Genomic DNA, 11,066 nt, shown 5'->3' on the forward strand with positions numbered 1-11,066 from the left:
TTTTGATGCGCACATTTTATGTTTCCCGAGGAGTCTTGTGAGTTTTGGACTAAAACACATGATAAAATAATGGAAACAAGAAATAATTTTGACAAATTTTTGTGTGTTTTATTTATTTGTTATTGTTATTGTTATTGTATTTATTAGCTGATTAGCTCATTATCTATTTATCTGATCTGATCTGCAATTCAATTTCGAGACTAATAAACAATGCTCAAATTTAAATAAATGCATTAAGGAACCGATAAAAATTGTTGCCTCTGAGCTGACAGAATGAAAAGAACGATTCAAACTTACTCCGATAAGAAAAAAAAGTGCGTGTAGCGTAGTACACATAACAGAAGTGAAAATTTCAAGGCAGACGAAGAATGAGGGTGAGAACCGAGAGAGAATGAGAGAGAGAGAGAGAGAAAGAATACATATCTAAATAAATTCGCAACATTTGCAGAGAATAAAAATAGACAAAATTTATCAAAAAATCAAGAGCAAATAGACAAACATATGCAAACATGTATCTAATATTTGTATGTATGCAAAAATCTCATCTTAACCTTATGCGTTTACATATGCATATGTATATATGCATATATGAATACATATGTTGGGGCAATGTATGTACGTAGATGTTTCTATTCTAAGCAAAACAATGCATATTCGTATATACATATGTATGTACATATAACCGCACACACTCACTTTAAGCCTCTACATACGTATGTTTCCAAAACTAAAATTCTAAGCCTAGCGACTAAAAGAACAAAATGCATTAATAGGCGCAGCCGTAGCGGCCATCATTCTATATAGGGTCCATAGTGCTGAACAGTCTGAAATAGTCGCGGCGGCGCAGAACAGTTCCAACTATTGTACTGTACAACAAAAACCCATCATCAAATATATTATAAGGTATAGCTCTCTCTCTCATTTCCTCTACGTTATATCTTTTTTCTCTCTCGCGGAATGAAAATGCCCTAAATGTTGCATGGCCTTGTAATTTTACTCTCCATTCTCGCTCGTTCATCGACGCCTAAGAAGTTTCATTTCAAAAAGATGAAAAAAGTGAGAAAAACTCTATAGTTTTGCTTTTCAAAACGAATCGAAACTGCATTATTTTATTCAGCTTACTTTATCTGAAAAAAAATTGCCTATGTTAATACCGATTTCATGTTGGAATATATCTGGGAAAAATGTGCGCATACATATGTATGAATGTTAATACTGATTTTATATTCGTTCTGATTATTTATTTTTCTATGACAAATGATTATTATTATTTTTTTTTTTTTGTTTGTTCCATTGTTTAACCACCTCATTATTAGTCAACTTTACTTTAACTTTTGTACTACATATTATGACTAAGCTATTTAATACAAATTCGGTCCTTAAGCCGTATTTGTGTTGAATGATTTTCGTCTGCACGCTGCCACTCCGCATGCTGATATTAATGCCAAAAATTCGATTACAATCACTACAATGCCACCATATCGTACAAATCCCAAATTATCAATCCAGAAATTGTAAAATACCGTCTTACAACCTTGTCTGGTGGTGTAAATGGAGGATGGGCATGGGGCATCCGTTTCAGAAAAACCACAACAAGAAGCGGGAATGCCTGAGCTACTATAATCCGTGTAGTTATTGTAGCCGCAACAGTTGAACTATTTGATGAAAGTAGAAAAAATAAAAAAATAAAAATATTAAAACTGTTGCAAAATGTAACTTAAGAAGAGATCGCTTACTGTAATCTGGAGTGTGTTCATTGAGTTATCGGTCTCATTGTTTCTGTTATCGTATGCGTTAAGAACAATCGAGTCCATCGTGTTGAGGAACTCATTTTTTTCCAAGAAAACCCAAACGACAAGCGCGATCTGCAATCCCATTAGTACGAACATTAAAATGGCGTACTAGAAAGAGGAAATAAGAATAAGAAAAACACATTTTTGGTAGGGAAATATATATAGCGTGGTCACAAATGAAAATATTCAAAATGAGAAAACTTTCTCACTTACTATTATCATGCACCAATTGATCTCCTTAATCGCGCCGCAGCAGGCAAGTAATGATACGATGAATATCGAACCGCCCAACACTATAACTATTATGGGTATAATATTGGCATTTTCAAAATTACTGACTGACTTCAAACCGCCCAAAGCATCCAATATAAGACTGCCAAGAATAATGAGCAGAACAGCAACGATCTGAAATAAAAATTTTCATTAGAAACGTGAAAAAAAATATCAACAATCGAAGAGCTATTTTAAGCTAAAATTAAAAATTAAACTAATATATAAAAAGAGAGTCCAATGAGCTGCGGATAGTCCGAGCTGTGCCTTTTAAATAACGAGGGTGACGTTGCTGTAGAGGAATTAAGCGTGCACCAAACGCCATCTACCCCAGTCTCTGTCGTTTCTCAAAACCAATCAAATAGCAAGTCATGGCCTTCGTGTGACTTGGATATGGGTTTTTATTTCACCAAAGATATGTTGAGCGTAACTATATAGCAATAAATTTAAATTCACAGGCCTATACTTGTATAATTTATTGAAATAAATGTAGGAAAATTAATGTTTTGCAACATGACTGAAATAACACTGACTATAATTGAATATTCCCATCTTTGAGGAGGCGCTGGGAATCCGTCTTAATATCATACAATCACTCATCTTCTGAGGCCACAAATGTATAACGAACCAGTTTTTGTTACCTTCATTCATTGAGTAACGCAATGCTTCATCTCAAACAAATCATTCTGTGTTGATCGAAGTAGTAGGGCAATAACTGTGCTAAGACTGGGTGGGGTAATACTATGGCTAATTTCACAATAGGCCGCCTTAATAACACACCTCAAAGTATGCGCACTGAAAAGCCCGTAAAAGCTTCAAAGGCGTACCATTTGAAGCTATGTCGGTTGGGAGTGGTTTATATAACAACAACCACCCTGTTATGTTCAGATAGGGCAAGAAATGTTATTTGAAAGCTCAGTGAATTTGTATGCTCACAGAACAGTCGAAATTGAACAGAAGAGTTGAAAAAGAGGATTTCCCTTACGAGTTCGGTATTAGCCATAAATTTCTGATTTATTACCACGACAGTATATTTTCCAGATAGAAAGTGGTTTCGACAAAGAATTCAATATATAATCCGCTCGCATGAGAAAACTTTATTTCCAAAATCATGTGGAGGATCACTCATTCCAACTTAAAGAAGAAAACGTCAAAAGCAACAAATGTTGCCGAAAACAATTTTGCTCGTGTGGCCGCGAATGAAACATTAAAAGAGAATTTCCGTTGTCTCCCTTCCAGATATCTCGGTGTGTAAATCGGGACCAATGAAACATGAAGCTTTTGAGAGGGAGAGAGTTTTTCGGAAGAAGAGATGGTTAGCGATAGGTAGTAACGTAGATATTGGAATGGTGAGTTGTATAAGATCTTCAGGCTTAAGGATGCAAGAGATCATTAGATCATTTTCTTAATGGGAACTTTATTGTAAGAAGCAAAATTGTGCGAGTAACTTCGGCTGCTTCGTCGTCGAGGATTCGGCAGTCGAATTCTGCCTGCTAATTTCGCACGTACTCGCACGCTCGTCCAATCAGTGTTTAGACAACAACAAAGTAGCATGAGCGTAGGCTGCGTAAAAATGACCGCATATATCAATGGTATACCACCAACACAATCTCAATTGGTTTGAAAATAAACCGCTATCATAACCCCGCTTAGGTCCGCAAATCAGTTGATTCCTTCAAACTGGGTGAGAGCCGGCTAACGGTCTAATGTTGGCCACACCTCTGGATTCTGTACATCGTCTGTCTTGATTGGCAAACAAATTAACAGAATTGGGTATACAGAATGCGCTCCTTTAGGGCCGTTTGGGGACGAAATTCACATACGTTAAATAATTAATTTGAGGACTTACTCTTTCTAAATAAGCAAAAATCATTCTATTTAACGTATTTATATTTTTGTATATGGTGGATCTGGGTTCGAAACCCACTGGGGCCTTGATGGAACACCAATTATAATGATTGGTTGACACCACAGTCGGTTCTAATGTTGCTGCTACAACAACAACAACATTATAGAAAAAGTGGTCGCCCTCGGCAGGCATTAACAAACCTACGAGTGTAGGTTAGGTTAGGTTTGGCAGCCGCATCGCACATAGAGACAACGATGCCACTTAGACCACGAAATGGGTCCGTTGTGAACCGCGGGGGCTGAGCTACATTTCCCTCTCCATATTAAACCATCCTGAGCTTTTGACAAAGCGAAAAAGGTTTTTAATACCTGGAATGTATAGATTATCTATATTCGTTAAGAAGTAGGATTTTAAAAATCGGTTCCTGCTTCTGGCTAGAGCTGGGCATGTGCAAAAAAGGTGTTGAATTGTTTCCAACTCCTCCTCATTTTATGCGTGTAAACGCCTAATCTCTTTGCATGATTTCCTATGAGACAATGTCCTATGAGGGCCCCTACTAAGGTCACGATTTGAAGTCTATTCAGTTTTATAATACTCTTGGACAGACGTAAATTTAGCCTTGGCCATGTTTGCCTAGCAATTTCACAGGTGTTAACGCTAATCCATCTTTGATTTGCAGACCTGATTAATGCGTCCTTAATGAGAAGCTTACAAGTTGCGAGAGGTACCTCCATAAAATTACTAATGTCTGGCAAACAGGTACCTTCTCTTGCAAGTTGGTCTGCCCTACAGTTCCCTGGTATATCTCTGTGGCCTACGAGTGTATTTCAGCCATGAAAAAGCTCCTCATAACAAACCATTTGCCATTTGGATTTGGCTTAAAACTACAAGTCGCACCACTTCTTGAAAAAGATAAAGATGCGCAACATATGTACCTAAGTTGGAAGAAGCGCTACACCAAACTTTATGTAGAATCCGAATTGGCTACGAACGATATCGAAAAAAAAATAGTTCCACACAAATTGGTTCGCCCTAATATACGTACATATACGCATATCGATGTTAATGAAGATTACACGGTGTTGTTGATAGGTTTTATCAAATTGTTACAGTGTATTTTATTTAATATTAATTAAAACAGTATTGACTAAGGATAAATTAACTGTGATTTCCACTTCGTGCATCGATTACCAAGTTTAAATTCATTTGTATAAGAATATCCAGGGTGTTTCAAGCTCGAATTTTTTAGCATTGTTTTAGTTTGGCAGCTGTCACAGTTCGATGGAGGTGCTTTTGACAGCTGTGAAGTAGAAAATTTACAACTAACAATAATTGGTTCAATTTCAGTCGCGATTCACTTCTTACTGTACTTAAGCCTATAAATAGACCAATTTTCAGAAAAATTTAGGGCGAAGTCTACAATACTTGGATCCTTTAACATGCAATTGTGCTGAGATAATAATTACTCCATACAAAGTATGATAATTAAAACTCCATACAAAGAAAACCCAAATGATTTTGTCGAGAAAACCAACTTTCATTTCAATTTAAAATAGAAACTCGAACTTGAATTCCTTGTAATTTAGCAGCCCATACGTCGCGGTACTCAAATCTTTCCATATACATAAGTGTGTACATAGGTATATACTTACACAATTCTATATTCCTCAAAAAAAAAATTGGAAGCAATGAGTCAAAAAATGATTGTAGTCATCCAATTTGTTATCGTTAATTTTCACAAAAGTGTTGTTTGTTTCATTTACCTGCATTCTATGTATTACATTCATATTTGCCTATACATATGTACATACTTGCATTTATATACGTATTTTTTATCTAGCCATGTTAAGTACATTTAGGCGCGAATTTGCATGTTTGTATGCTTCCAACTATGATGGAAAAGCTTTTCGATAAGAATTCTAAAAAGGAGTGACTGCGATCTATCGACGATCAAAAAATATTTTTTTTAGCCTGGGTGTATGTATGAAGAAAGCAAAATAACTGATGGGAAATGCTATGATTTAAGTATCAAAAAACACATTACAGTAAAATCCAGATAATTGCTATCGGTTAAGTACACCAAGTATCCCCCAGGATTCACAACAAGCACACGAAGATTCAACAATTTTTAGTTTAGGTATGCTTTTTGGATTATGGCGCAGACCTGATATACTTTAGTGATTATTTTGAATATAATTATGATATCTTGCATTGAATATAAAATGTTTTTACAAGTAAAATGAATCCTCCAGCAGGATAATAACCCGAAACGCGTTAGCCAAGCAGCCAACGGTTGGCTTCAGGTCAAAGAGATTTGGATTATGACTTAGCCCGCATAGGAAAGGAGCGCATCCCCCATTTATGGGCTCAAAGCTATTTTGTGGCCTAGGAAAGGATAATTCTTACTCCTTTATTCAGGAAGTAGAAGAAGGATAAAGAGATCACACTGGGACAAATGAATTATAGGTAGCTTTAACCGAAACCGATTTAAATACTGTGTGGAATTGAATAGGTATAAATTTGTAATCATCACAGGAATTTTGACAGATTGATTGATAGATTGAATTATCATCTTAGTAACCTAAAAGTACACTTCCAATCGGACTGGCAGGTTCTGTAGAGAGGAATATGAAACATGTGCTGGCATCGTGCCCATCACTGTTCCATAAGCGGAGCAAGCACCTGGATAAACATATATGTAACAGAGAACGAAATAAAATAGAACAAATACTAAAATTTATTGCGGAAGCTGAGATTAGAGAAATACTCTGAACACAGGATGGGGACACAATAGATCTTTCGAGTCGCAATGCTAAGTTTCCTCATAATCATAATAGCTCGCAAATTCATCCAACTTCAATCCCAACTTTGAGAAACTGAGCGGTGATATTAAGAAGAGTTTAGGAAAACAAAGTCGTGTAATAACCGAGATTTCGGAGCGATGCTAAAAAAAACTTCTGAAAAAATATATGCAGAAATACTTCGCTAGAAGGCAAACTTAGATAGTAAAGTTCTCAAAAGGAAGTATTCATGTAAATTTAACACTGCCGGTTTTTGAGTTCGTGACGTTTTTTTTATGCAGTACAATTTGCTTGAAAATTTACATCATTTTATTACACTGTACGACAAAATGAAACTTTTTCCCAAATGTCATGGTTCCTTCAATGTATTCTGGAAGAGGGGACAAAAAGAATATACATATATATGCAACAAAAATAAAATTAGAACAATTTTGGCAAAAATTTGGCAATTTTTTTTCAACACCCATTAACAAAATTAGCTCTTGAAAACATTTTTTGTTTTTGACTTAGTTCTGGTGTTCAAGTTGAATTTTGAGCTTTAGTGAATTAGTAGATTTAAAGTAGAATTTTACGACGTATATTTTTTGGTATATTTTATCCCTTCGATTTGTAAAACAACATCAAGAAGCATGCCGCAAATAGGAGGAGGAGCTCGACCAAACACCAAAACAGGGTGTAAGCGCCTATTATATATATACCTTCTGCTCAAATATGAACGAGACGTTATCAATAAAACGGTCCGCGGATGACATATGGCAAAAATAATTTTTTTGTTTTTTGGTAGGACTGTTATAAGCTTACATGGCAAATTTCAGCGTGATATGTCACATAGTTTGTTTTCTGTGCTACTGTAAACAAGTCAAGCTCGAGTGTGTTCTTCGAATTCTCTTTTATGACTTCAATTGTCTCAAAATGTTTTCCACGGAGCGGCAACTTGAGCTTGGGAAACAGGAAAAAGTCACATGGACCCATATCAGGCGAATACGGTGCTTGCGGAACGATATTAACATTATTTTTGTTCAAATAATCGCGAACAAGACGTAATGTGTGAGCTGGTGCATTATCGTGATGCAAGAACCATGACTTGTTGTCCCACAATTCCTTCCTTTTAAGACGAATGTTCTCGCGCAAACGCTTTAAAACGTCTAAATAATATTCAGCGTTAACCGATTTTGCGATTTGTGCGATTTTCAAGCACAATTTCCTTTACTTTTCCGATGTTTTCGTCGTTAACTGATGTTGCTGGACGACGTTCATGATGCAAGTTTTCAACCGATGTACGGCCCTCTTTTAACGATTTGTACCACTGGAAAACACGTGCACGCGATAGAGCAGAGTCCCCATAGGTTGTCTGCAACATTTTTAAGGCGTCTGAAGCCGAAATTTTGTTGGAATAACAAAATTTCAAACAAATTCTTTGTTCAACTTGAATTTCCATCGTTAAATTCGAAGAACACACTCGAGCTTGACTTGTTTACAGTAGCACAGAAAACAAACTATGCGACATATCACGCTGAAATTTGCCATGTAAGCTTCTAACAGTCCTACCAAAAAAACAAAAATTTATTTTTGCCATATGTCATCCGCGGACCGTTTTATTGATAACGTCTCGTTCATATTTGACCAGAAGTATATATCCATCGAATATGAATATTTTTGGCTCTTGCTAGGAAAACAGACAAAAAGTCGCAAATAAGTTGTTAGAGGGATAAAATGTTTCACAAAAATTTGCCCCGTTCTATTTTACATAGAACTGCTGAACACACCATATATCTGAAATGTAAGGATCTCATAGTTTTCTATGTCGATTTAAAATAAGAAGATGCAAAAGGATGAAAACTTTGCTACTATGGTAAGTTTACCACATGGCTTATTTTTACTTTCACATGGCCGAAACACCTAAATTTTTCGCTCTCTCTACCAAAATGCATTTTAGAATTTGTTTATTTGTTATTTTTTTGCTTGTTGCCTTGTCCAGTGTAATTTAAGTGATTATTATATGGTATAAATTAGACGAATCCCTCGCCACACAAAAAATGTTAAAATAGTCCACCCTTGTATTTAAAGGTTATGTTAACAGCGTTTCGGCACCATAAACAATTTTTTTGTTCATCTTTCTAAAAATCGCCGAAATGCGTTTTTATCATAACATGGTTATTTGGCATTCGACTTCCAAAAGCAATAGGCCATTATTCTAAACTTGAGGAGTTTTATATTTCCTTCCTGCGTCCTTTTGAGCTCAGAAGTTGTTTTCACATAGTTGAGTCTGTTTGTACGCATGATTTATACTTTATATGTAAATATTGACTGCTTACCACTGCTAGCAGATTAAAGAAATGTAACAGCCACTTTATGAAGAATCCACAGCAGCCCATTTTATAGTCAATCGTTTTTTGTTGGGTTTGAAATATTTTTTATTCACTGAAACGTTCCACTAATTACAACCCCGTTCTTAATACTAATACGTTTTTATTTTTTTCTCGGAGTTTTTTTAATTTAATTATTTTAGTTCGCTAAATATTTCCAAAATCAATTTCTTACTTAACCTAACAGTCGCGTAACCTTCGTTCGAATGACTGTACTCAATACGAAAAGGGCGCTTTTAATAAATTAATATTTTCGCTTTTTTATGCAGACAAAATATCAAACAAATAACTACTTATCTATTACTATTTTTTTTTTTTTTTGTTACAAATTACTCGAATAGATAAATGCGTATCTATTGCGTATTCATGTTAAAATGTGTATGAGCATAAAAAATATAATATGCCAAACAATTGACACATTACGGAGGGATCAAAGTATTTTATCCTATCGATAACAAACGAGCAAATCAGTGCTGTGTTGTCGTAGGCAAATACTGTACTCTCCAGATTTGTAGTTCTTGGTTCTTATTTATGGAAATTTATGAACGAATGTTGAAAGTGTATAAGGATTTTCGCCATCAATTAGTGCAAAGAAAAATCGAATTATGCTATCGATTATATCGGGTACTTTTCCCCCCCGGCCCGGAGTTTTCAGAGGAGCCCGGACTCGAGATTATACGTATTTATATGAATTAAACATCATTGGAAAGGGCCCGCATTTGCAATTTTCCCCCGGGGCCCGGATATGCTCTCTACGGCCCTGCCCACAGTAAAAGGAAAACTTCCCAATATGCTATGTGAAATTAAGCAAGGACTATTAAACTCAGTTATAAAGTGACCGATAATGGTCCAGAAGTAGTTCCTCCATCACTAAGTGACACGGTAACCTCGATTAGGGAGGAAGCCCGCTACTTGGGCTTAATATTAGACAGGAAACTCAATTGAAAGTCAAATGTCTAAGATAGAGTAAGGAATAGTGGCTTTCCTAGCACTTTACTCCTGTAAAAGACTAATAGGATCAATTTGGGGACTTTCCCCTTACACTGTTAATTGGCTTTACACTGCAATAGTAAGATCAATCCTAACTTACGGCATACAGGTATGGTGGCCGGCTTTAGAAAGTGGGTACATCAAAAAAAAACAATGGATCCTATACAAAGGATGGCCAGTTTTTGTATTTGTGGAGCCCTTAGAACTGCACCTATAGATGCATAAAATATAATTCTGAATTTATTACCAAGCGAATTATTCCGTAAGCAAGTGGTTGCCAAATCAGCTCTTAGATTAAGGGAATTAAACTCATTCATAACGGCCCATAAGATCATTCGATCATATTGGAGAAATTCGTCTGTATTCCTTATAAAACAGACTCTTGTTATACCAACTACATTAACTTGAACAAATCCTTTATCGCAATGTTTCTTTCGAAAGAAGATTGGGATAACGGCCTAATTGAACGTGAAGATGAAATAACAATCTATACAGATGGCTCAAAATGAGATAATAAATTCGGTGGAGGAGTAGGAGAGAATACAAAAACCTTGATAGGTGTATTAACTGGTCATTGTCTAATACATTGGTAACTATGCAAGAAGGTTGGGACTTCCACACTTTGATTATTGCAGAAGCTGCTACAATACAGAATAAGAGGAAACCATTAAACACATCCTTTGTTAGTGTGAAGGATTAGCTAGAAATTGACTTCACGCGCTTCGTAACGCATTTTTAACAGATGTAGCGGACAAGCGCATCTTAAATTGACGAAGTTAAGCTCCTTTATAAAAGCCACAGGATGGTTTGAAACGGATCCCAGACCTATCTACCTGCCTACCTACCTAGTACGATAGAAAGATGGATTGTTCAAATTAAACATGGTGATCCAGGTCAAGGGCGACCAAAAACAGCAAAAACACCTGAAATCGTAGTTAGAGCGTTTTCGAAAGGATAATGTGAATTTTGTGCGTCGATTCATCACTATGGTTGATAC

The 11,066-nt window shown here is 35.9% G+C and overlaps 1 protein-coding gene across 1 annotated transcript; it reads right to left on the bottom strand.

Moving 5' to 3' along the window:
- Window positions 1–1,293: 1,293 nt before the first annotated feature.
- Window positions 1,294–9,274, bottom strand: LOC128866989 (CD63 antigen-like). The gene is made up of 4 exons (XM_054108072.1): window positions 9,029–9,274; window positions 2,007–2,198; window positions 1,737–1,901; window positions 1,294–1,655 (listed from the first exon to the last, which is right to left on the bottom strand). The coding sequence occupies exons 1-4, from the start codon at window positions 9,086–9,088 to the stop codon at window positions 1,380–1,382; spliced, it is 693 nt and encodes a 230-aa protein (XP_053964047.1). The 5' UTR covers window positions 9,089–9,274; the 3' UTR covers window positions 1,294–1,379.
- Window positions 9,275–11,066: the final 1,792 nt, after the last annotated feature.

The sequence above is a fragment of the Anastrepha ludens genome, chromosome 6, assembly GCF_028408465.1.
Source record: "Anastrepha ludens isolate Willacy chromosome 6, idAnaLude1.1, whole genome shotgun sequence".
NCBI lineage: Eukaryota > Metazoa > Arthropoda > Insecta > Diptera > Tephritidae > Anastrepha > Anastrepha ludens.